Below are 27840 nucleotides of genomic sequence, written 5' to 3'. Positions count from 1 at the left end.
TTTGATCAGTGTGCTCGTGTTTCCGGGTTGTGTCTCCACGCTGGTTTTCTGCAGCGACTGTGAAACTTGCATCAGCCGGTCACTCAGTTGTTTGAAGGAGTGGACGCAACATTATGGACAGAAACTGCTAATTAGGCTGCATGTTAGAGACATTTGAAAGCAGGAACAAGCAGTGGACTCTGTTATCTGTGGTCAGCAGCATCCAGGTGTTTCGGTGTGACCAAAGTGCAAGGTCTCGTCTCAGCGCAGATATGAGCTGTGAGCGGCTCTGACACGGCTCTTCACTTCACCTCCTCACATCACCTGCATTAGCCTTTTACACGGCTAGTTTGTATAAGACAATTTTACTCTGCAACTAAGATGTCGAGTCTTTTATTTGGAGCCATCCGGAGGTCAGTAACTGTGGCTTTTTGTGTCCTCGCTTGAATTTAAATTGTGTTTTAGCTTCATGGGCTCAGGCTGACTAAACCTCATTTAACACGGCTAGTCAATGACACTAAGCTGCCCAGACGGTGTTTATGCTTCAGCTAAATGTTTTTTGCTATATATGAATGAATGCCAATTCTGTAGCCTGTCTTTAGAAATTTTTTTGAAAATGTTTTGTGGACAACTTCGTGCCCTGCCCGTTTAATATACACCATTTTGCGATCTTTTTCTTTTTTTAACCACTGAAGAGGAAACAGTTTATCAGGCCCAGGGGGATTAATACACACAATTAGATCCATTTTGACCATTAGTTAACTCAAAAGTGAAAACACGCACTGCATAGGATAGGTAGCCTGCATTCATTCCATCATTCAGCCAATATGAAATTATTATGAAAGTCAGACATTTGAAGTTTTGTTTTGAGGAGTTACTGTAGATGCTTCATTGTCTGTCAGCTGCTGCTGTTTGCAGGCAGAAACTGGTCAGACTTGATGTCAGAGACCTCAGATCCCTGAGCATAGACATGTACTGTAAACGTCCATATATCAAACATGTCAAAGTAGTAGGTGATTTTTAGGAGGAGTCATTCCCCCAGCCCCCCTTTGTGATGACACACACTATGTGCTTTTATCTTCTCATTAAAAGTGCATGAGAGTGGCACCATGGCAGGACATGTGTCTGTCAGGAGGCCCCTGCTCCTGTGCACTGTTTGTATTTCTGCTTGAGAGGTTGTTAATGACTGGACTCATCACTCCTCTGTTTGCCTGAATGTCCCTGAGCATGTTCCGTGTGTTTTTCCCCGTGTACTTACCGTACTGTGTGTGAGAGGCTAATATATGCAGCACGTGTTCATGTTCTAGTCTGTGCTCCATGTGTTGACTCTGCCCTAAGGAGAGGCTATTGACCAGGATCCATCAGGGTGGTTAAGGGGGAGTGTAGGCGTGTCTGCCTGTGGTGTATGAGGATTGGCTTGCTGATTTGGAGGTGTGTTTGTAGGAAAACTTGTTCAACTGGAGGCAATAGACAGTTAGGGGTATGGATACCAGATCAGGCTTATTTGTTTCTTGACATTCCCCCTGTTCTGTTCTGGATAATGTTCCTTAGATCATAGTTAACCTCCTTAACAACAGAGGCAAGGTTATGTTAAATTTGTCAAATTGAGGAATGCCTGTGCTCATCAGGTATGGGGGATGGGGTGAGGAATGGGGAAGCAGAGACAAAGGCATGAGTGGATGAATGGCTGCAGGGAAACTGGGAGCAAAGGTCATCAGAGTCTGCTCAGGATTTCTAAAAGATTCATCTTTTTTTAGTGCAAAGCAGAAAGAATGGAGGCTGATCCACTCTCCTGCTTCTCCCTTCATCTTCTGTCTCAATTCAGCCACTGTCTGAGATTCAGTCGGCAAATGAACAAACCGTTAACTTCTGTTAAATAAAACATTCAAATTCAATCTAGCTCATCTCCTTTCCTAATCCTAATCACACTACAAGTAATGTTCAGCACCACCCAAATGGTTATAGTAATTAGTGGCATAACAGGGTGGTTGATTGCAAGCATAGGTAATTGATTTAGTGTGAGGAAGAAAGAGACTAAAAGACCATAGAGCTAATTTAAGCAGACTGGTTCATTTAATATCCCAGATCAGACAAACTGCCTTTTATTTTTTGGGGCTAAAGGTCATTCTGGGCAACTGTGATACAGAAACACTACTGTTCCCTTAGTTCCCCTTCAGCTATTTATTCATGTATTTGTTCAGATCTTAGTGAAAAAGTCTAAAGACCTGAAAACTGAAAACCTGTCCTGTTTCTTTTACAAAGAAGATAAATATTTCAATGGAGCATGGTTAATGGGTGCAGAGACTATTTCTCTAGTACTATCATGTGGTTGACATTTGTTTTGATTAAAATATATCAGCAACTATTGGATGGATTGGAATGGAATTAGGTTCAGACCTCCATATTTTCCTCAGGATTATCTGTAACAACTTTGGTGACCCTCTTCATCTAGAACCATAATCAATTCAACATTTTAATTTGTCCAGTACCTCTTTTTATGTACAAATACCTGCAGAACAAATTTTTCACAACTTGTTCACTGCTTAATATTAGTGATGCTAACATGCTAAACTCTGATGGTGAACATGGTACCTAAGCTACAGCCATCCACAAACTGTGGTAGGGAAATCCAAATTATTGCCAAGATTACAAAATTCAACAGACATTAAATAATGTCAAATTCAGCTCCCAGTCTGTCTGTCACTATGTGTTGAGTCAGCTTTTGTTGCACAACTGGAGTCTGTTCATGATTAATCACTCCCACATCAATGGTTACACACCTGGTGTGGCACAGGTCACCTATTCTGCTGGCATTAAACTGTCCTCAGCTCTTTGCCCTCTCACTGTCTAGTTACATGTTCTCTTCTTTGAGCATGCCTGCTGCTTGTGCCCTTTGTATGAGCCAACCAGATACGTGTGAATGCATGAATAGAAGTATGTATGTGTATGTACGTGTGTATATATATATATATGTACATAATGTCACGCTCAGTGCAGCTAATGGGGATGTGTGTGCCGGCACTTGATGGGACTTCTGCATTGCTTTTAAAGTATTTTTTTTTGGGGGGGGGGCAATTTGCCTTTATCACAGTGACAGTGATGAGAGACATGAAAGTTGGGGAGAGAGTGAGAGGGGATGACATGCGGCAAAGGGCTACGAGTTGGACTTGGAACTGGGCCTCTGCAATAAGAACTAAATGATAGGCTGTCTACCAGGTGAGCCACCGGGGCACCCCAGGACCTCTGCATTCTTGTTGTTGAAACAACAGCCAAAGCAGAGTGTGATTTGTATTTGCAGTCAAATTAGCCACTGATTTTTGACTGGAGAGAGAAAGTGGGTCAATTTATGGTTGAAACTAGTTTGAGAGCAGTCTTGCTAAAATGTGTATTTGCAGTTGTTTCTCATTTGAGGATAAAGAATACATCTTTTATATTTTTCTGAAGAGGTCATCTTGAGTAATCCACACTGTACACAGACAGACAAAAAAACTAAGAACATAGACTGTTCTGTTTTTTCCGTTGTTAGGCCATTGCTAGTGACAGGCTGGAGACACACACACATACAGTATGCTTGTGTTTTAACAGCTTGCACAGCAGCAGCCCTCTCAGTGGTTTGTATTTGTGAATATCATGCTGCTAACAAACAATAGGCCAGCCCCTGCATGCCTCTCTGCATGTGGAAAAGTCAGGGTGAGGGTCTCAGGTTGCACTAACAACCACCCCACAAATGAACTCCACACAATGGAAGAGGGGTACTGTACATTCAGCCCCTCTAATCTCCAATAATGAGTCAAAAGAATAACAGATTACTTTCTTTTACAGACAGGGTAGTGTTGGGGCAGGTGTCAGGATTCGGTCACTGGCCTCAATCCCCTCGCTGCCCCCAGCGGTGACTGAGTTTGTGAAGGGAGCCGTGGAGGAGTGTAAGCCCGCTGGTGTACATGTGGTCACGGGAACGCCAGAGGAAACAGCCAACATCCTGGCAGGTCTGGAGAAGGAAGGGATGGTCAAGAAGCTTCCCAAATATGACAACTGGTAAGGACTAGGCATATGTATACTTGCATACATAAATACATTCAGTGTATTGCTTTATTTTATTCTACTGTATTCATGTTTAATTGTGTGCCTGCAATGCAATAGCATTGAAGGCATATATTATTATTCTGCATACTTATTATGTGCCTGCAATGCAAAAGCATTAAAGGCATATATTATTATTCTGCATACTTATTATTGTGACTGCAATACAATAGCATTGAATGCATATATTTTTCTGCATACTTATTAGAGTGCTGTATGCTGCAGCATTCACACTATTGTTATTCAAATCTTTATTATTATTATTATTACTTCTACTGCCTCTCCATGGTCTCTAACTACTCTTTCATACTTTTTAGGACAGAAACCATTCAACTTTTCAAAAAAATCAGCTTGTTCTGTAGATTATCGGATGTATACAAATTTTTTCTATTATTTATACTTTTGAAAATATTAAGATTTTTCTGCAATTTTTTTGCCATTCAAATGAATGGAGAGACTGTTCAAATCTTCAGCCTCTTTGAGCTTCAACTACTTCAGCATACTTTCAGCTACAGAATTCATTCAAACTTTAAAATGTTTACAAGACGTTCAGCTATAAAACTTGTTTTCAACTTTTTGATATCTTGTACAGTTTTTGAATTATCACAGTTTTAGTTGTTCTAGAAGCTCTAAAATTTGTCTGAAAAAAATCTGTGTAACTCGACCTTTTCATATTTTGACCTTGACACATCATTTCTTCCTCATTAGTAGACAAATTTGTCCTGTTTCATATAAAGTGACTACCTTAGCACAGAGACTACCAGAATTTAAGCTGTCAGCCTCAAACTAATGGGAGTACCCTCCAACTGTCCCATAGACTGCAATACAAATTCAGGAGTGGATTTCAGGAGAAAACCAGAACTGACCCCTTTTTGTTACTCGCTCCTATTTCTACATTTTTGGCTCTAGAAATACCAAAACCACATGGAGGTGTTCAGGAGTGTCTTGTGGCGCTGACCATGTGATAGTTTTGCTGATATTATGTACCGTTTTGTATTCATTGGCAGAAGTTTGAGACGTTTGCTGACCCCTTCCTCCCATAGATTTGTATGAGCTCTGTGTCTTCAACAGCCAGCCTCTCTCTCTCTTACACACACACACACACACACACACACACACACACACACACACACACACACACACACACACAAACGGACACAATAGAAAGGTAGACAGGTAGACAGACAGATGGGCAGATAGACAAGTTCTAATTCAGGAAACATTCAGCTGTTAATTTCAGCTTGACTCCACATTACATATATTCTAATTGGTGGATTACTTTTGGAGCTCATTGTGATTGGTCAATTACCTTTAACCAGTGTTTTCCAGGTGCTACCTTTTTCAAAGAAAAAGACAGGTGGGCACCCAGTAAGACAACATTGTCACCATGGCAACCTTTAAGTGGAGGGAGGGGGCACACATTGGGTCAAATTACCTGATTAGAGACTCCTCTGATATCTCTTGTGTTTATCAACGACTTTACTGACATTTCTGCAATGATTTACAAACATCTCAACTGGTTTTACAGTCCAGTTTTAATCAGGAAGCATTCGGCAGTTAATTAGTGCCACGGGTGCTCAGCTCCGAGGCACTCTACAGCTAGAATAGATGAGAGGAGTGCCTCTATTAATATTCCTTCCGGCTTATTATTATTCTTCCGCCAAATTTTGGCGCGTAACTCGTCCCGCAGCTTTGAGAAAACCCCGGTAATATATACATTAAAACGTGCGTCTTGATCCCGAAAGAAGTTCTATGACTTTTGGTGTTAAAATTCCAATTTTTCCCAAAGTTATTCCCAAAATACTGGGAATAAATAATGCATTAGGAATGCATTGGAATTTTCTTTAAAAACCCACAAAATTTCACCTTTTTTCTACAAAATTTCACCTTTTTTCTCTCTCATACTTGCACGTAGAAATGTGATTCAAACTATAAAACGAAGGAAAACTTGCAGTGGAAATCACTTTTTCTTCAAAGTTAGAGTGACAGCGTCAGTTGGCTAGAGTGCGTGAAGCAGTAAAAAATAACCTTTATTTTTATTTTTAACTCGAGCTCACGGCCAAACCATAAAAAGGAGACAAATAATTCTTTCTCAAAATGTAGACATAGTTGTTGGGATTCATAAAATGTAACTTTGACAGGCAGGGACTGCACAAAATTTAAACGGGGATGCCGAGTCCGGCAGCAATACCTGGCTCACTCTCATTGACACCTAATGTAATCGTCTTTTTTTTTTTTTTCAAAAGAATCTCACTCTGTCTTCGCACTGAGCTTACTCACTCATTTTAAGGAATATCTGAATAAAATAGAGACTGTAAGAAACTTCTGGCTTCAGTGTCTGTCACGGTGTTTTCGGTTTTTGAAAAGAAGTAACGGTTTTCTCATAATTTGCAATTGTTTTAAGCCATGTAGAAGCCAAATTCTGGGCAGATTTTCACATTGCCATGGCAACGGCAGCTCCTGACCTGTGTGCGTGTGTGCGTGCCTAGCAACCAGATAACCAACTCTCCAAGCTCCGCTAGCTTTACATTAGCCGCATGTTAGGTCTTAAATTACATTTAGTTAGGTCTTAAATATGTAAGTCCATTTACTGCTTCCTTTGTTGCTTTTCTTTTTGTTTTGTTAAATGAGTGAATGAAGTTGTGACGGTCTCCGCTGAGACAGAGGAGAGGAGAAGCTACTAGCCCTCTCTCGCTGTCACTTCTAGTCGCGTTGCTCTCCTCCCCAGTAATGTTAAATTTAGCACCGAAAAAAACATAATAGTGGTAATTTAAATAGCGGTTCATGGGATTTATTAACCCTCAGGGGTCCCTCTGTCCTTTTTTGGACATTTTCTTCACTTTTCTTTTTTGATTTGCTGATCATTTTGGCTGTGTTACAGCTGAAGGTATGGATTTCTGCAAGAAAGTGTCTTTTTTGACATATTTTTAAAATCTAATGTCAGTTACTGTTACAGGTCTATTATACACTGGTAACACATTTTGTACCCTCTGGGGTTCCTCACGTCCAAAAAAGGACACACAAAGAAAATGCTATAAAATCATCATATATCAATATTTTTTTCTGCTTTTTTTTTTTGCATACATCTCTTAAACCACTTCAGTTCTGCTCAAACCTACCAAATTTTTATTAGTTTTCAGGATTTTAACCCTTTAAAATGCCAGTTTGAAGACATGTTGCCTCTTGTTTTATTAAAAAAACAACACAGAATATGAGATTTTTCCCACATAATACATGATGGAGGGATGGAGACTTTTATATCAAGACATTTCTCAAAACCAGAATATGATCAGGCTGACTTTTGAACACTGGAAATAAATCATGTACTCATCCCGGCAGTAGCCCCTGTGGCACTCAAAATTTCCCTGGAATTTCCTAGTTTCAGTTTGTTATTCTAACAGACAAGCAGAGAGGCACATAGACAGATAAACAGGCAGACAGACACAGACAGGTAGACACACATGCCTGTCTGTCTGGATAGACACACACACACACACACACACACACACACACACACACACACACACACATACACACACACACACACACACACACACACACAGGTAGACACACATGCCTGTCTGTCTGTATATACACACACACACACACACACACACACACACACACACACACACACACACACACACACAGAAAGCTATTTACAAGTTAGTACTCATAGAGCGAGATGACAGTTCAGACTAGAGAGAACAACAGTAAATACAGCAGCAGACATATTGAATTTAATCTCCTGCATACTTTGTGCTACATAAACTGTTCAACTGTCAAAATGTTCAACTTCTTCAAGAGATGTATCCTATAATGTTCAAATGCTTCAAAACTTCAACGTCTTTGAAATTCAACTACTTAAGCATATTTTCAGCTACAGACTTTGTCCGAACTTTAAACCTTTCACAACACTTCCAGTTATTATGCATTTATTTAGCTTATTGATATCTTCAGTTAAAGTGTATACTGTTTAGGATGCAGTTCATCTTTCATCAACATTAATTCTTCACATTTTAAAACACATTAGCTTTTGGCAATTTAGTTTTCAACTAACATGTTTTCCTGTTTTTCACATTTTTTATTTTTTTCTACAGTTTTGTGCTGTTTGTTACAATTTCCAAAAAAAACGCAGGCCTTTTTCAACCATTTTTTCAACCAATTGGACACCCCCACCTCATGGTTCTGATAGGAGTTACCGTTTTTTCACAAAAAGCAGGCGTTTGAGAGGCTCGCCGAGCCCAAATCACACCCAGATCTGTGTCAGCTCTGTGTCTTCCAGCTAGACACAGGTGTTCGAACCAGCTTGTTAAGAGACTCTTTGATCTCTGTGATGTTTACAAACAGCCACACGCCTACACACACACACACACACACACACACACACACACACACACAGGGAGAAAGCTGTTAACAAGTTAGTGCTCATGGAGAAAGATTACAGTTCAGACTAGACAGTACAACAGTAAGTACAACAGCAGACATATTGAATTTACTTTGAGCTTTTGGTCAACCATCATAGTAGCTCTCCCTTGGACTGCAATACAAATTCAGTAGGTCTCAGGTCTCAGCAGGTGCTACTAAAGCAGTATCCGGGCACACACACACCACCACAATCACCACCACCATCACCACCGCCACCCCCACTACCCCATTTTTATCACTTAAGGTAGGCTAAATAACAGAAACACCTCTGTATAATGTAATATACATTACAGCCTCCACATTGATCAATTGAATCAAAAACTGTCTAAAATTATTTTAACAATAAATTGCCAACTGAGTACATTAGTAATTATCATGTGTATGCTCAGCCTCCAAAGTTCTGTATTGAAATTTCGGCGCATAACTAGTTCCGCAGCTTTGAGAAAACCCAGACAATATGTATATCAATGCTCAATTGGGAATGGTGTGCTATGACTTTTCTTACATTTAAACTTATACTAGTTCTACTCCAGCACTCAGAGCTCTGTGCTCCCTTTAGCGACTTTCACTAACTCAGCACTTGTTTACATTCTGTTCAGATCTGCTAGTTACTTTAGCTTAGCAGTAAGCACTACCTTCTCTCTCTCTCCCTCTCTTGTTCGCTTGGTGACCTACTGATGTCTTTTCACTAATAGTAGTGAACTCGTTCACGTGTTGACGTGCTGACATCAGTGTGGTGTCCCATCTCAGTTTCTCTTACTTGTAGAGTATATTGCTGCTCTGTCTGAAAACAGTTAATATTGCTGATTTCTTTATTGCTGTTATAAGTTTCAAATGATGCGCTGGCAACAAGTGGCAGCAAGTCCGCATAGCTCGTATTTTTTTGCAATATATTTGTATATATTAGTATATTTTTTGTTGATTGATGTTTTTTTTTCGTCTGACGATGGAGAAAGTAAAGTACACAAAGGAAGATTTCCTGACTTTAAAGTTTACCATAAGTGTGATGAACTGGAGGCACTTCTGAAGAACCAACGAGCATCTCGTGAGTGTAGTCTCATGTGTTTCACGGAGGCCTGGTTAAACGACAACACTCCCAACCGTTGTGTGGATTTACCCGGCTTCACTGCAGTATGAGCAGACAGAGACGCCAGAGCAAGTGGGAAGAATAAAGGGGGAGGACTGGTTCTGTTTGTGAACAATAGATGGTTCAACCCCGGTCATATCACAGTAAAGGAGAAGATCTGCTGTTGGGATATTGAACTGTTGGCAGTTGGTCTATGACCGTACTATGTACCAAGAGAGTTCTCACAGATTGTTGCCATTGTTGTTTTCATTCAACCACGACCAGAGCCTGCACTCGCGTTTGATGTCATTCACGAGACTGTTGCGAGGGGACAGACCCAGCACCCAGATGCATTGATTGCAGTATCGAGCGGTTTTAACCATATCACTCTCACCTCTCACTTGACTGGCTTTACTCAGTATGTTGACTGTCCCACAAGGGAAAATAAGACACTTGATCTGTTGTATGCAAACGTCAAGGAGGCCTACACTGCTTCAGCTCTACCACCACATGGCAGATCAGATCGTGATCTGGTTTTTCTTCAGCCTTCCTACAAACCCTGTGTACTGAGGCAGGCTGCAACCACCCGCTCATTCAGGAACTGGACCCTGGAGGCCAGTGAGTCTCTAAAAGACTGTTTTGAGTGAACAGATTGGAATGTCCTGTTGGAGTCACAGGAAAATGATTAAAGCAAGGACCCTGACCTTGATAGAATGGTTGAATGTACCATGGATATTAAGTTCTGTATGGACACTGTTATACCAGCAAAGACTGTACACTGGTTTCCAAACAACAAACCCTGGATCACCAGTAACATCAAGACCCTTCTCAACCAGAAAAAGGAGGCCTTCATGGATGGAGACATGGAGAAGTTCAGGTGTGTGCAACATGAGCTGAAGAGGAGATTAAAGAAGGTCAAGGAGGACTACAAAAGAATCTAGAGAGGAAGCTGCAGCACAATAACACCAGAGAGGTGTGGAAGGGGATGAGGACCATCACTGGGTATAAAGAGAAGAACAGCCAGGCAACATCAGGTGATGTGGACAAGGCCAATGAGTTCAACCTGTTCTACAACAGGTTTGACACAGCCTTACCTGTTCTCTCTCCCACTGCTTCAGCTGTAGCTTCTCCTACGGCATCTACTTCACAACCTGACACTGCAGCCGCAACTCCCTCCACACTGGGGTCAAGTCTCCTGTCTTTTACAGCGGACAAGGTGAGGGCGATGCTCGAGAGGCTACGCCCTGGAAAGGCAACAGGCCCGGATGGTGTGTATCCGAGGCTGTTAAAGGACTGTGCAGCCCAGCTGGCTGAGCCTCTCCAGAGGATCTTTAACTTAAGCCTTCAAACAGGGAGGGTCCTGGTACTGTGGAAAACATCATGTCTTGTTCCGGTACCTAAAGTAGGACGACCGGCTGAGATAAATGATTACAGATAGGTGGCCCTCACATCACACATTATGACGACCCTGGAGCGGCTTTTTCTCCACCTTTTGAAGCGTCAGGTTGAACATGCACTTGACCCCCTACAGTTCGCCTACAGAGAACATATTGGAGTGGATGATGCCGTCCTTTACATGCTCCACCAGGCCCATTCTTACTTGGATGAGCCAGGTAGTTACATGAGGATTATTTTCTTTGATTTCTCAAGTGTATTTAACACCATCCAACCGTCTATTGTTAAACATGAGCTGGAGGGTATGGGGGTGGATCCCTGCTTCATGTCCTGGATTTTGGATTACCTGACAAAACGACCACAGTACGTCAGGATGGGTAACTGTGTCTCAGGGACAGTGATGAGCAGCACTGGGGCTCCACAGGAGGACTGTTTACGGTGGACTTTAAATACAACTCTGAGTCCTGAGTCCAGAAATACTTAGACGACACAGCTTTTGTGGCGCGTATCAGGAACGGGCAGGAAAAGGAGTACAGGGATCTGACGATGGCCTTCAGTGAATGGAGCGAAAAGGACTGCCTCCTTCTGAACACCTCCAAGACCAAGGAGATGGTCATCGACTTTTGGAGGTCTAGGCCCACCCTTCAGCCAGTCAACATTTGTGGGAAGGGGGATCTGACGATGGCCTTCAGTGAATGGAGCGAAAAGGACTGCCTCCTTCTGAACACCTCCAAGACCAAGGAGATGGTCATCGACTTTTGGAGGTCTAGGCCCACCCTTCAGCCAGTCAACATTTGTGGGAAGGGCACTGAGGTGTTGCACACTAATAAATACCTAGGTGTGCACCTGGACAGTAAACTGGACTGGTCCATGAACACGGATGCCATTTACCTGGAGGGACAGAGCCAGCTCTTTTTCTACAGGAATCTAAGGTTTGTGTTTTATGTGTTATGTTTTATCAGTCAGTGTTGGCCAGTGTACTCTTTTATGCTGCAGTCTGTTGGGGCAGCAGCATGTCAGACATGAACACAAAGAGACTGGACAAGCTGGTAAAACAGGCTGGGTCTGTGCTTGACAGGAGTGTGGACTCACTCACGACTGTTGTGGAGAGACGCATGCAATGTAAGATGGAGGCCATCTTGGACAATACCAACCATCCTCTCCACAAGATTCTGGCAGGACAGAGAAGCAGCTACAGGTGCAGTAAACGTCATCACTGCGCTGCAAAACAGAGAGGTCGAGGAGATCCTTTGTTCCCACTGCCATCAGGCTATACAACACCTCAGCCAAAGGAAGTGGACTAATATAATTATTATTGTTTATTTATTAATAACTTATTATTATTATTATCATCATCATCATCATCATCATCATCAACAATGAGCTAATGGAGATATGAATTTCCCCTCTCAGATAAATAAAGTATCTATCTATCTATCTATCTATCTATCTATCTATCTATCTATCTATCTATCTATCTATCTATCTATCTATCTATCTATCTACCTACCTACCTACCTACCTACCTACCTACCTACCTACCTACCTACCTACCTACCTACCTACAGTGGGGCAAAAAAGTATTTAGTCAGCCACCAATTGTGCAAGTTCTCCCACTTAAAAAGATGAGAGGCCTCTAATTTTCATCATAGGTATACCTCAACTATGACAGACAAAATGAGAAAAAAAAATCCAGAAAATCACATTGTCTGATTTTTAAAGAATTTATTTGCAAATGCAAAAAGTTCATCTCAATACTTTGTTATATACCCTTTGTTGGCAATGACAGAGGTCAAACGTTTTCTGTAAGTCTTCACAAGGTTTTCACACACTGTTGCTGGTATTTTGGCCCATTCCTCCATGCAGATCTCTAGAGCAGTGATGTTTTGGGGCTGTCGCTGGGCAACACGGACTTTCAACTCCCTCCAAAGATTTTCTATGGGGTTGAGATCTGGAGACTGGCTAGGCCACTCCAGGACCTTGAAATGCTTCTTACGAAGCCACTCCTTCGTTGCCCGGGCGGTGTGTTTGGGATCATTGTCATGCTGAAAGACCCAGCCACGTTTCATCTTCAATGCCCTTGCTGATGGAAGGAGGTTTTCACTCAAAATCTCACGATACATGGCCCCATTCATTCTTTCCTTTACACGGATCAGTCGTCCTGGTCCCTTTGCAGAAAAACAGCCCCAAAGCATGATGTTTCCACCCCCATGCTTCACAGTAGGTATGGTGTTCTTTGGATGCAACTCAGCATTCTTTCTCCTCCAAACACGACAAGTTGAGTTTTTACCAAAAAGTTCTATTTTGGTTTCATCTAACCAAATGACATTCTCCCAATCCTCTTCTGGATTATCCAAATGCTCTCTAGCAAGGGGGACACGTCTGGCACTGCAGGATTTGAGTCCCTGGCGGCGTAGTGTGTTACTGATGGTAGCCTTTGTTACTTTGGTCCCAGCTCTCTGCAGGTCATTCACTAGGTCCCCCCGTGTGGTTCTGGAATTTTTGCTCACTGTTCTTGTGATCATTTTGACACCAGGGGGTGAGATCTTGCGTGGAGCCCCAGATCGAGGAAGATTATCAGTGGTCTTGTATGTCTTCCATTTTCTAATAATTGCTCCCACAGTTGATTTCTTCACACCAAGCTGCTTACCTATTGCAGATTCAGTCTTCCCAGTCTGGTGCAGGTCTACAATTTTGTTTCTGGTGTCCTTTGACAGCTCTTTGGTCTTGGCCATAGTGGAGTTTGGAGTGTGACTGTTTGAGGTTGTGGACAGGTGTCTTTTATACTGATAACGAGTTCAAACAGGTGCCATTAATACAGGTAACGAGTGGAGGACAGAGGAGCCTCTTAAAGAAGAAGTTACAGGTCTGTGAGAGCCAGAAATCTTGCTTGTTTGTAGGTGACCAAATACTTATTTTACCGAGGAATTTACCAATTAATTCATTAAAAATCCTACAATGTGATTTCCTGGATTCTTTCCCCCCATTCTGTCTCTCATAGTTGAAGTGTACCTATGATGAAAATTACTCTCATCTTTTTAAGTGGGAGAACTTGCACAATTGGTGGCTGACTAAATACTTTTTTGCCCCACTGTATCTATCCATCCATCCATCCATTCATCCATCCATTACAGAGTCTGTGAACTGTACTGAACTGAACTACCTATTGTACATTGTATTAAACTTACACTAGTTCTCCTCCAGCACTCAGAGCTCTCTGCTCCTTTTAGCAACTTTCACTAACTCAGCAGTTGCTTACATGCTGTTCAGATCTGCTGGTTACTTTAGCTTTGCAGTTAGCACTACCTTCTCTCTCTATCCCTCTCTCTTGCTCGCTTGGTGTGGTGTTGTTGTATCTTCAGTGTAGACGATTATGATATTTACTACATCTTCAGCAATGTCTGCTGTCATAGGCACAGCTCCACTTGCTATCTGGACTAAAATTTACTATAATTAATAATGATAATTATTAATGGGATTAGCTCTCATTATTATTGTTATCAGTAGGCGCACTACAGTTGCTATTACATTACTATTGCTGTTATTGCTGTTACTATCAATATTATTAATCTTGCTATAATTGCACGTTCTTGTATTTTCCTCTGTGCTCTCCCTTGCTCTCTCTCTCTGTCTATCTCTCTAACCCAACCGGTCAAGGCAGATGACCACCTACCCTGAGTCCGGTTCTCCCCTGCTGATTTTGTAAGTTTACTCCCTTACAAAGACATAAACAGTCCATAATTTTTATGGTAGGTTTATTTTAACAGAGAGAGACAGAATATCAACAAAAAATCCAGAAAGAAACATTAAATAAAGGTTATAAATTAACTTGTATTTGATTGAATGAAATAAGTATTTGATCCTCTAGCAAAACGAGACTTAGTACTTGGCGGAGAAACCCTTGTTGGCAAGCACAGAGGTCAGATGTTTCTTGTAGTTGGTCACCAGGTTTGCGCACATCTCAGGAGGGATTTTGGTCCACTCCTCTTTACAGATACTCTCCAAATCGAAGGTTTCGAGGCTGTCGCTTAGCAACTTGAAGTTTCAGCTCCCTCCACAGATTTTCTATGGGATTAAGGTCCAGAGACTGGCTAGGCCACTCCAGGATCTTAATGTGCTTCTTCTTGAGCCACTCCTTTGTTGCCTTGGCCGTATGTTTTGGGTCATCGTCATGCTGGAAGACCCATCCACGACCCATCTGAGGCCAGGAGGTTCTCATCCAAGATTCCATGGTACATGGCTCCGTTCATCGGCCCTTCAATGTGGTGAAGCCTTCCTGTACCCTTAGCAGAGAAACAGCCCCAAAGCAGAATGTTTCCACCTCCATTTTTGACAGTGGGTATGGAGTTCTTGGGGTCATATTCAGCATTTTTCTGCCTCCAAACATGGCGAGTCGAGTTGATGCCAAAGAGCTCAATTTTGGTCTCATATGACCACATCACATTCTCCCAAGCCTTCTCTGAATCATTCAGGTGTTCATTGGCAAACTTCAGACGGGCCTGTACATGTGCCTTCTTGAGCAGGGGGACCTTGCAGGCACTGCAGGATCTCAATCCATTATGGTGAAGTGTGTTACCAATGGTTTTCTTGGTGACTGTGGTCCCAGTTCCCTTGAGATCATTAACAAGCTCCTCCTGTGTAATTCTGGGCTGATCCCTCACCTTTCTCAGAATCATCCTTACCCCACGAGGTGAGATCTTGCATGGAGCTCCAGAGCGAGGGCGATTGACTGTTATCTTGTATTTCTTCCATTTTCGAATTATCGCGCCAGCAGTGGTCTCCTTCTCATCAAGCTTCTTGCTGATGCTCTTGTAGCCCATTCCAGCCTTGTGCAGGTCTACAATCTTGTCCCTGATGTCCTTTGACAGCTCTTTGGTCTTGCCCATGGTGATGGAGAGGTTTGAATGGAAGAGATTGATTCTGTGACAGGTGTCTTTTATACACATAACGAGTTGAGATTAGGAGTACTTTCCTAAAGGGACAGCACTAATTTGACTGCCTCAATGGCACATAGCCGCTCTGTGGGGGTCAGAATTCTTGCTGGTTGGTAGGGGATCAAATACTTATTTCACTCAATCAAATACAAATTAATTTATAACCTTTATTTAATGTTTTTTTCTGGATTTTTTGTTGATATTCTGTCTCTCTCTGTTACAATAAACCTACCATAAAAATTATGGACTGTTCATGTCTTTGTAAGGGGGTAAACAAAATCAGCAGGGGATCAAATAATTATTTCCTCCACTGTATATATATATTGACAGAAACACACAAAGACCATCTCCACAAATTCGATTAACCTCCAAAATATAAGTCTCAACATGGTAAGAGGGAATTATTGGCTCTGTTGTACAAAACCTAGCTTTACTGCAGATCAGTTTCTGTTGGGGCATGTACATGTGTGTATACATGTCTTGCTATGGTTGTGGGGACAAATTTGGTTTTTAAACCATCAGTGTGAGGTTATTTTGGCCAGTTGTGACAGCTTCAAAAGGCTTTTTGAGGGACACCTGCAGTCACTGAGGTCAGTGTCAGGATGAGTCTCTACGACATGAATGAAACTAAAAGTAACTTCCTTTATACAGATTGAAACGAAAGGAGTGAAGTAAACGCACCAAGCAGTAGGCACATTCAAAATTTCTCCAGGAATTTTCGAGTTCTCTTCTACAATTCCTTATTTTTCCTGCATCAGGCTCAGATTTTTTTTCTCTATTTGGCAGTTGGTTGGCACGTACAGACCCAAAAGACGTGGCTCGGGTGGAGAGCAAGACCGTGATTGTGACCAAGAGCCAGAGGGACACGATTCCCATCCCTACTGGTGGGGTGCAGAGCCAGCTGGGAAGCTGGATGTGTGAGTCAGACTGGCATAAAGCCAGAGAGGAGCGTTTCCCTGGCTGCATGGCAGGTATGTTGCTGGATGGAAATTAAATGTTTTTTCCTTGTTGCCAGGAAATGTGTGTCTTCATCTTCCTTATATTGTAAATGGCTTTGACTTTAAATTTAGTGATTTAATCTGTATAATATTATTAACCAACTATTTTAAAAATGAATGACAATAAAATAGGATGTTTCGTCTCTAAAGAGTAACTTAACACCAGGCTGAAAAGTAGTGTTTCACCTCCAACCAGCTGCAGTATGGGTGTGGTTGGGTTGGGTGTGGTCAAGGAAAGATGAGAAGGAGAATTCATAAGGACTTACGAAAAGAAAATCGTGGTGCGGAGAGAATCTAAGCTTTTTCTTAAAATTACCTTTATTTATAACACATGGAGGATAAATACTCCTTTCCTAACCAAAAACTAACCACGCTTTTGACAATTTTTGAACAATTGTCATGAAGAGAAAATTCATTTTAGTGCTTTACACAATCGGAGAAGATTTAGTGAAACAACATTTATGTATACACTATAGTATTTTGTTGTGATGATGATATTGTTAACTAGAAATTCAATATATTTGTTCTTCATGATAAATCCTAATTGGATTTGAAATAGAGAAGATAAACAGCATATTACATATTATATATACAGTATATACAGTATATATATATACATACAAACATAAAAAAGGTGCTCTCTTGTTTCTACATTTAAGTGGGTCTGCCGATGTGAAACTACAATGTTGCGTTGCTTTAAATGTTGCAGCAGCACAGAATTGTGGGATGGCATTTCTCCTTTCCTTTCCTAAAGAAAGGTCCAGTGTTTCCTATGCTAAAGCAGATTAGATAGGAAGCATTGAAGCTCCTTTCCTTATCATTTAGAGAATTCAACCAGCTCTGTTCATGGCTGCAGTTTAGATACTTTTGGGTAATTTCACTCAGTTAGGAACCTTCCTAAGCAAAAAAGCCTTTTCAACCACAACCACGTATACAAATGCTGCAAGGTGAGAGGTAAACGGGTCATCAGGTAGTATTATGTTACTGACAGATGTTTTACCGAATGCTTTTTGATGAATCTGCCACTGAAGTTATGTAAAAAAACAGATGTTTTATACATCATCTGTAACAATGTTTTTGTGGCATATAAAATAACATGGGACAATTACTTGATTTGCACCATAAAAAGCCAAGAAAGCCATGACCTCTCGAGCCAAATATTACCTAATTTTCATCATTTGTCAATACTGAAACAATGCTGCCTGAAGTGGAAAAATAAACTACATTCATATGTAATTAATGCTTGTCCTTCCTCTCTGTAGGTCGGACCATGTACGTGATTCCCTTCAGTATGGGTCCTGTAGGCTCCACTCTGAGTAAATATGGTGTCCAGGTAGTGACTGTGCTCCTCTCAACACTTGATAGACAGAAAAAAGCATGCAACAAAGCAATAAACCTGCTGTTTTGTAGTTAGCAGTTTCATTTATTGCTGTAATTTATAATATATTCTAGGAAATTACTATATCAAAATCTCAGGTGATAAATGTGTAGCTCTCCTTCAAGGTGACAGACTCCCCGTACGTCGTGGCCAGTATGGGCATCATGACGCGTATGGGGACACCTGTCTTGAAGAAACTGGCTGAAGGAGTAGAGTTTGTCCGCTGTCAGCACTCTTTGGGACGACCTTTACCTCTCAGAGGTACAGATTTCAACAGGAAACAAGTTGTATTACTGCTTTGTGCAAACATTTGATAAATTCCCTTTCTTCTTTTTTCCCTTTTACTATTCCTCTCCAGCCCCTCTGCTCAACTCATGGCCCTGTAACCCAGACAAGGTGCTGATATCTCACCTGCCGGACAGTAGGCAGATCCTGTCCTTTGGCAGTGGCTATGGAGGAAATTCTCTCCTTGGGAAAAAGTGCTTCGCCCTCCGCATTGCCTCCCGCATTGCCAAGGATGAGGGCTGGCTGGCAGAGCACATGCTTGTGAGAATGAAGGATGTCATGTTGTGACTGTAGCCTGGGTTAAGAAACTGACTCTGGGATAGTGAAGTTGAGCACTCAAACTCTGCAAAAATAAATAGTTAACCTTCGGTGTAGAACATTGCTGTCTTAAGCAGACCCTAATGTCTGACACTCAAATCGGTACTGTCGAAAACTTAGCAATTTTTTTCCGTCCTGCTGTAAGGAATCAAAAGAAAATGTAATCAGAAGTTTTCTGATACTGTAATTTTTCACAGTTATGTTGGTAAAAATATAACTGTCATACCTGACTAGTACGTACCGTCCATATTAACGACAATTTATATGATAATAAAATAACTCATTGGCTCCTTATGAAGTAAATTATGGAAATAAATGTGAAAATGAACTTCATGGTCCTATTGAAAAGTATTGTATCTAATAGCCAAGAATCTTTCAAATATTAAGATAAATCCTTGGATGGGATTTCAGTTTTGATCATACAGTTGAAGTCAGAGGTTTACATACTCTTAGGTTGAAGTCATTAAAGCTAATATTTAACCACTGCTCAGATTTCATGTTATCAAACTATAGTTTTTGCACATGTGTAAGGGCATGTATGACATGAGTAATTTTTCCAACCATTGTTTCCAGATTCCACATTGTTTCACTTTTAATTCACAATATTACAGTTCCAGTGGGTCAGAACTTTACATACACACAAAATTCCAACATATTATGGCATGGCTTTAAAAGCTTCTGATAGGCTAATCTGTGTTAATTACCTGTGGAAGTATTTTAAGACATACCTTCAAACTCAGCGCCTCTTTGACATCATGAGAAATTCAAAAGAAATCAGCCAACTACTCGAAAAAAATTGTGGACCCCCACAAGTCTGATTTTTCCTTCTGAGCAATTTCCACACACCTGAAGATTCCACGTTCATCTATACAAACAATAGTACACAAGTATAAACACCATGAGACTATGCAGCTGTCATAACACTCAGGAAGGAGACGTATTCTCTCTCCTAGAGATGAACTTACAATAACCCACAAAACCTGACTCAATTCCTCCAGTTCTGTCAAGAGGAATGGATCAAAATTCAGCACCTTAGTGTGAGAACCAGTGTAAGGCTATCTTAATTTAAAGGCAATGCTACCAAATACTAACAAAGTATATGTAAAATTCTGACACCCTGGGAAGGTGATGAAATAAATAATTCTCTACTTTTATTCTGACATTTCACATTCTTAAAATATAGTAGTGATCCTTACCTCTAAAACAGGTAATGTTTATTAGGATTAAATGTCAGGAATTGTGCAAAACTGAATTCACATGTATACAGCTAAAGTGTATGTATGACTTCTACTGTAAATAGATCTTTGGCCTCTCTCCAGTATACAAACATGAATGCATTTCTTTTTTCTGATGTACCAACAGAAATACCTTTAGTATTTTGTGTCAGGTTGAGCTTGTGATGCGAAGGGATCATAGATGGAAATTTATCATCTTCTCTCATCACTCACACATTAATATATTTTGTACATTGTCCCTAGAAATGTAATCAATTAAATAGAAAAGAATATGGCAGAGATTTGTATTGTATGTATCTTGCTGTGAAACTGCTTGGCCTTGATGCATTTTCAGTGCCTTGGACTGATGGCTATCAATGAAAGGTTGAGTGATAATTATAGAGTTATACTTGTGATAATTATGATTATTCCTTTTAACATTTTTATTCACCACTCCATCTGCTTCTCAGATCCTGGGTATCACCAACCCTCAGGGAGTGAAGCGTTACATAGCAGCGGCATTCCCCAGTGCCTGTGGTAAAACCAACTTGGCCATGATGAAACCAGCTTTGCCAGGATGGAAAGTTGAGTGTGTGGGAGACGACATAGCATGGATGAAGTTTGACAGCCAAGGTGAGGATGAGGAGCAGAGCTCACGCACAAAGACCCTGTTACTCCACATGTAATGTATACATGTACAACATGTCTGTCTCTGTAGGTAAACTGAGGGCCATCAACCCAGAGAATGGTTTCTTCGGTGTAGCTCCAGGTACCTCAGACAAGACCAACCCCTATGCCATGGCCACCATTGCCAAAAACACCATGTTCACTAATGTTGGTGAGACCAGCGATGGGGGAGTGTGGTGGGAAGGACTTGCCCCACCTCCAGCCGGCATCACACTCACAGACTGGCATGGCAAAACCTGGAAGCAAGGTAATATCAGCCAGAGGATGTGTTTTTTATAGGGACATCAAAGTGTTGTGCTTGTATTTCAGTTATACTGATGTGTTTCCGTTTTTGCCAACAACACAAACATAAAATGTCATAGTGTTGGGCCACCACGTGCTGTCAGAATAGCTGCAATTCTCCTTGGCATTTATTCTACAAGTCTCTGAACTCTACTGGAGGGATGAACACAATTCTTCCAAAATAATTTCACTCATCACCCAAATTCTCTGGGCTGAGATCTGGTGGCTATGGCCAAGGCCATAGCATATGATTCACATCATTTTCTTACACATCAAACCATTCAGTGACCCCTTGTGTCCTATGGATGGAGTCACTGTCATCCTGGAAGAGCTCACTCCCATCAGGATAGAAATATTTCATCATAGGATAAAGGTAATCACTCAGAATAACTTTTAAGGGGACAAGTGGACTAAAACCATGCCACCAAAATGCCCCCCACATCATAATGGAGCCACTAGATCACCTCACTATAGGGGTCAAGCATTCAGGCCTGTACGGTTCTTGGTGTTCGCCACACATGCACTCGCCAACTTTAGGAGAATACGGTGAAGGATCTGACTTACTTACTTACTTTTTACTTTTTTCACGTCTCTGTAGACTAGTGCCTTTGGTTTTCGCACCACTGAACTCTCAAATGTGCTTTCATCTTTGTAATGGGTTTATGCACTGCAGGCCTATTATAATGTTCCTCATATGTCATAACATTTTCAGTCACCTGAGGAAGCGTTGCTCTTCTGTATTTCCTTACATATCTCACTAATGCACAAGCAACACTTGATCCAAGGTCATCAGGTAAATCTCTGCTTACAAGGTTCAAATTGTTTACAGCCACCATGGGCATCCGGTCAAGGGTGAAGGAGACGCTTGATGTCCCTTTTAAATCTTAAATATTCAGTTCAAACGGTCTTACTTTAGTAAGTGCAATGTGTCAAAGAATCCAGTAGAGGGCACCAAATGAACACAAATGGTCTTTACAGCACTTTTGCTTACAAATCATTATGAATCCAGTGCAATCTACAGTATTGCATGAAACACTGTTACAAGTCACTCAAATAAACAACTAGCATATTATAATATTTCTATAGTAAAGCTGAAAGATATTTCAGTGACTGTACACTGCATCAGCCACATGGTTCTTAAACACTACTCTGAATGGCATGTAAACTATTAACAGTTTATAAGACCTGTACCATGCAATGCACCTTTGCAGAAGCATCTGCATTTGTTTTGTTTCTCCAATCATTTGTTCAGGTTTTTCCTTTAATTTATCGCCGTCTGTATCTCTCCACCAGTTCTGGTTATTAGACTGCAGACCAAAGACACACAGAAGTGAACTCTACTGGAGGGATGAACACAATTCTTCCAGAATAATTTCACTCATTTCGTGTTTTGATGATAGTAGTGGAGAGTGCTATTTAACACATCAGCCCAAATTCTCTGGGCTGAGATCTAGTCTCTCATAAACTCATAAAAAGCTTTAAGAGTTTTTATGAGCCAGATCTTTGTATTTCAGTATTCCTTTCGTGACAGAACTTTGTTCTGATTGGCTGACAGCTTCACTGACGTGTTATATGTTCTAATAACTTCAGATCCATTATCTCCTATGGTTTTCTCTCCAAAAGGCATGCAGATTTGATCTCCTCCTTCTGGCAGCTATTTTTTTTACATATGGGAACCGACACTAGCAAGATTTCCAGCAAGAAAGCTATAAAAACAGTTTGGTTAGTTTAGTGTGTTATTGTAAAAGAAGTAATGCCTTTTTATTTTATTTTTAACTGAAATACCGATTACGTTTGCACTGCAGCATACAGTATATTGTAGTTTATATAGTATTGTAGTTGTATTTTACTTGTTTGACAATCTAATAATCTTATTTTTTTCTAATTGTCTAATGGAGACCAGGATTTGGCCTCCTTGGCATTTTAAGTAACTTTCTTCATGTGAGTTAAGATGTAAAACGTTATGTCAGCTTTTGTTTTCTTCAAAGATGTAAATTCTTTCAAGTGTAAGGTTATTCTCGTTTGGCTGGTTTGAAATAATGAAACAACAGTACATGTGAAAAAAAAAATATTTATAAGGTTGCTCAGTAGTACTATTCACAGACAGCTCAGGACAACAGTATGGTTGTTACTAACTCTGAGCATGAATCACATTTACTAATTCACCTATATTATGGGGCAGACCATACCTTATTTTCATACATGTTTTGATTTTCATTCATTTTTCTTAAGAGATGTTTTCTTACATTGCCAATAAAGGGAAAACAGAATCATTTTGTGAATGGAGTATAATTTTTAATAATACTGTGATATAATAACATCACAACAAAAAACAAACAAAACACCATGATTTAAATGTTCCATGTAGTTACTTTCCAAAGCCATGTCATGTTTAGAAATGGAGGGGCCTAAAGATCAGAAACAGTTTTCACCATGATATACAGATGTTTACAATATTCTTGGCCAAATTACTAAAGCACTCAATAACATTAACATTGACATTGAAGGAAGAACAAAATATTGTTTCCTTTTTGTGAACAGGGTCAATCAAAAAATCCCACACACATGTTGCAAGTTAGACAACAAATGTTGCAAGTCAGTGTACAGGTGTTTTTTTTTTTTTTAAATACTCCTGTTTACAAAAAGGAAACGATATTAAAAAATCAGAAAAAAAAAAATTTGATTGACAGTTTGGATCCACTCATCCTATTCCTACGCACCTGCCTCACAAATGGATGTGTAAAGTTCTCTCCTGCTTTTTGTAAACAGGAAGCTTGACACCTTGTGCCCACCCCAACTCCCGTTTCTGTGCCCCAGCGGCTCAGTGTCCCATCATTGACCCCCAGTGGGAGAGTGAGGAAGGGGTTCCCATCGACGCCATAATCTTTGGTGGCAGGAGGCCAGAAGGTTGGTGCCACTTTCATAAAATACACCTGAAGAATTTTTATTCACTTTTAATATTGACATTTTTGGCCTTTGGTTATAGTAAGAGTGACACTAGAGACACAGACATGGGGAGATATAGAGAGGAGGTGGGTAGAGACACCACCAGGCCACTAGGATGCCTTAGCATTCACACAGTTGATAGTTGAGTCTTCTGTGGCATGAATGACACAAAAATAAATACATTAATTCAACATAACATAAATTAAAATTGCAACCAGGAAATAAGCTGTGCTGAGGTCACAGGAAAAGCATTTTAGTAAACTGCATATAAAAATGAGAGTTCAAAATAAAATCAGGTTTTATTCTTTTTAATTATAGGTTTCAATGAAATAATAAGTGTCTGTAATTCAGAAATATGAATGTTTTTTAAATTACTGAAGAGTACTGAAGTTGATTACTGAAGTTGAAGAGATGTAAAGAAGTTGGAATAATCAGATCCTCATTTTCCTTGTAATATCAGGCAATAATACTGAGCAGATTACATCTTCCATGCAGTATCGTCTCGCTCAACCTAATATTAGGAAAAAGGTTTTCATGTCTCTGCACCGGTGACAGCCAGGGCCAGAAACATTATGTTTTCAGGTTGTCTGTCTGTACATACGTACGTCCCATTCTCATGAATACGATATCTCAGTAACACCTGAAGGAAATTTCTTCAAATTTGGCACAAACATTGACTTGGACTCGAGGATAAACTGTTTAGAATTTGGTGGTCAAAGGTCATTGTGACTTCACAAAACACAGTTTTGCCCATAACTCACAAAGTCAAGCTAATTATAACACAACCCAAATGTCTAATAGGATAAAATGAAGTGATGACATTTTATATCCAAATGGTCAAAGGTCAACTTGACTGCAACATGATAATGTTCTGCAACACCTCTTGCTATTATTCAATGCTGTAACTAAGAAATGGAAATGGTGGCCATATTTCCTGCAACTTGGCTGGTTGGCAGAGAGGTAAAACACAGGCAGTAATTCTAGTTTTCTATTATTAAGTGCCTGCAATGCAATAGCATAGAAGGCATATATTACTATCCTGCATACATTCGATTTATTAATCTTCTGTAACGAAATTTCAGCGTGTAACTAGTCCCACAGCTTTGAGAAAACCCAGACAATATACAGTATGTACACACATATATTGAAAGAAACACAAACCATCTCCATCTTTGGATATTCACCTTATAAAAACTTGTCTCAACCAGGCAAGACAAGGTTTTCGGAGGATGGTAGACAGCTCTGCTATCACACAACAATACACGCATATTGAGAGACACACACAAACACCATCTTACTTTTTACTTATTTAGTCTGTTTGTCTGTATGTAGTCTCAGCCAGGTAAATAGAACTTACTGGAGATTCTGTTGGGCAGCTCTGCCACTACACATGCACACATGCGCACACAAACAGACACACACTCACACATCTATTGACAGAAACACACAAACACCATCTCCACGATTTGGATTAACCTTCAAAATAAGTCTCAACATGGTTAGAGTGAATTATTGGTTCTGTTGTACAAAACCTTATGCAATTTATACTGCCAAACACAGGCACAGACATTTACAGACACATGCCATCTCCATGACATGGATAAACTTTCACATTCAAAATTTCTCCAGGAATTTTCTAGTTTCTATTACAATCGTGACAATCATAATCCTGCCGTGCTGATGGTGTGTAGATACTGGAACAAACTTCACTGAACAGATCTCACAGTAACATTATAGCCTCTTAAACAGTTAAACACAGTAAATATATTGTGGATGTTCTGCATCATACAACACAATGCTTGTGTTTTCTATTTAAACATATGCTTGAGTAATTACAGCAACAACTTTTATTTAACATGATGTTGATGTTGTCAGGAGTCCCTCTGGTCTACGAGTCTTTCAACTGGCAGCACGGGGTCTTTGTTGGAGCTGCAATGAGGTCTGAGGCCACAGCAGCTGCTGAGCATAAGGGTACAGATAAACACCTCTGATATTCTTATGGTTTAAGTTCCTCTAAATGTATTCATACTGATTTACAGCTCTGTTGTGTTTTAGGGTTGATTGTCTTTTGTATGACTTTGTTTTAGAAATTGTGCCATCACTTAAGAGTTAGTTAAGATAATAGGATGATAAGGAAGCTGTAGTAAATTCAAATCAAAATCAAATCAAAATTACAAAGCATTTAATGTTTTCTTTCAGGCAAGGTGATTATGCATGACCCCTTCGCCATGCGGCCATTCTTCGGCTACAACTTTGGTGACTACCTTGCTCACTGGCTGAGCATGGAGAGCAGAAAGGCTCCCACTCATCTGCCCAAGATCTTCCATGTCAACTGGTTCAGAAAGGATGCCACCACCGGCGCCTTCCTCTGGCCTGGCTTTGGTGAAAACGCACGCGTGCTGGAGTGGATCTTCAAGCGTTGCAGCCGGGAGAGGCAGGATGAGGCAGCCAAGAAGAGCATTATTGGCTGGCTGCCAGAAGATGGCGCCATTGATACTAAAGGCTTGAGTGGCAAGGTGGATATGGGTGCCTTGTTTGATGTGCCCAAGCCTTTCTGGCAGAGGGAGACCAAAGAGTTGAGAGCCTACTTCACTCAGCAAGTTGGAGTTGACCTGCCAGCTCAGGTGGAGGCTGAGCTGAAGGCACTTGAGGACAGAGTACACATGTAAATCCCTAGTGAACCCACAACCAATGCAGTAGTCCCTGATGTCACAGGATCAGATCATTGGGTGGAATCAGAGTCACTGACTGGGTTTATATACACAGAGAATAAAGTTTTGAACTAGGTTAGCTAAGTTATCCTGTTTTGGTTTGATGCATATAAACAAAAATTGAATTTGGATTAGCTGCTTGAGATGCTTGGTTGAGACATTACTGTGGCATAGAAACATCCCGTCTCTTTTTTTATTTTTTTCAAAAATAAAAACACAGTTAGTGACTCTTGACTTTCTCTCTTGTCATGTAGGTCAGTTAGGTCTGAACTGTCAAAGATGGAATTGGAGGAGAAGTTAATCTACAATGCAATAGCTACCTGTTGGACACTACTTCACACTAATGCTGCAACAGTGGCAGGCTGTTGCTGGGTTGGTGATAGCAGGGAGATTTGACTCAACGTGAAGGGTAGATTTCTGTGAAATTATCAGACTTAAGAGAGAGAAGCTAATGTCACTCTCTGCATTCACTCAAAAAATCTGTTATGGTACTGGAGCACAATCATCATGGCCTAGTAGTGCCTTTAAGACATTTAACAGTACAGTCCAGGCTGCTACTGTTTATAGGCTGAAGCACAAAGATCTTTCTGACAATTACTAGTTTTAACATTTCTTCTACTCAGGAGTTTTTAATACACTCTGGACTGTCTTGAAGGGCCCTTTATTTTAAATTGAGCTCGATATTATGATATAACCTTTGTTAGAAGTCCATTAACTACTCAAATTTCAACTGGGCCTGAGGATTACTTTGCATCATTCATCTTGCCAATTTTGTAATGTTTGATTAAATTGTTTGATTACAGGTGATGTTTACACACAATATGTGAAATTTTGGACCAATAAATGCAACTCAGATCATTAGGCATTTGTAGTTGTATGACCAGCTTTTTATTACAATACAATGAGTAAATACTTTAAAATGCCTTGTTCATTTTTCAGTGACAGAAAACAAATATATATGTCAGATATGAAATATGTGATACACAATAGATCGGCAAATAAGATTAACACATGTTACAAAATAATGAAAAAATAAAAGTCACAAAATTGAATGACAAACATTTCAAAATTAAATATATTCTTTTACTACACTGATGTGTGTGGACCTGTTTCTGGTCTCATGGTCATGTTTCATGTCC

At 40.4% G+C, this 27840-nt stretch overlaps 1 protein-coding gene across 2 annotated transcripts; it reads left to right on the top strand.

Annotated features, from left to right (window-relative positions):
* The first annotated feature begins 29 nt into the window (after positions 1 to 29).
* Positions 30 to 27792, top strand: pck2 (phosphoenolpyruvate carboxykinase 2, mitochondrial). Of its 2 annotated transcripts, none has more exons than XM_022769129.1 (11): positions 30 to 392; positions 3802 to 4014; positions 16669 to 16853; positions 18143 to 18213; positions 18372 to 18519; positions 18617 to 18804; positions 20546 to 20708; positions 20794 to 21009; positions 23814 to 23951; positions 25866 to 25961; positions 26190 to 27792. In XM_022769129.1, the coding sequence occupies exons 1-11, from the start codon at positions 361 to 363 to the stop codon at positions 26657 to 26659; spliced, it is 1920 nt and encodes a 639-aa protein (XP_022624850.1). In that variant the 5' UTR covers positions 30 to 360; the 3' UTR covers positions 26660 to 27792. The 2 variants fall into 2 exon arrangements, with proteins under 2 accessions (XP_022624850.1, XP_022624851.1); XM_022769130.1 differs by having other exon boundaries at positions 31 to 392; positions 18384 to 18519.
* Positions 27793 to 27840: the final 48 nt, after the last annotated feature.

Source organism: Seriola dumerili, unplaced genomic scaffold, assembly GCF_002260705.1.
Source record: "Seriola dumerili isolate Sdu_G_001 unplaced genomic scaffold, Sdu_1.0 BDQW01002262.1, whole genome shotgun sequence".
NCBI classification, from domain to species: domain Eukaryota; kingdom Metazoa; phylum Chordata; class Actinopteri; order Carangiformes; family Carangidae; genus Seriola; species Seriola dumerili.
Note: the sequence above shows the minus strand (reverse complement) of the source record. Positions and strands in the feature narration are given on the sequence as shown.

What these genes read in the sequence shown, in the direction of transcription:
- pck2 (XM_022769129.1), top strand. Translation starts at nt 361, where the DNA reads ATGTCGAGTCTTTTATTTGGAGCCATCCGGAG. An exon ending in TTATTTGGAGCCATCCGGAG is followed by an intron (nt 393 to 3,801) that starts GTCAGTAACTGT and finishes TTTCTTTTACAG; the next exon opens with ACAGGGTAGTGTTGGGGCAG. An exon ending in TGAGTAAATATGGTGTCCAG is followed by an intron (nt 18,214 to 18,371) that starts GTAGTGACTGTG and finishes ATAAATGTGTAG; the next exon opens with CTCTCCTTCAAGGTGACAGA.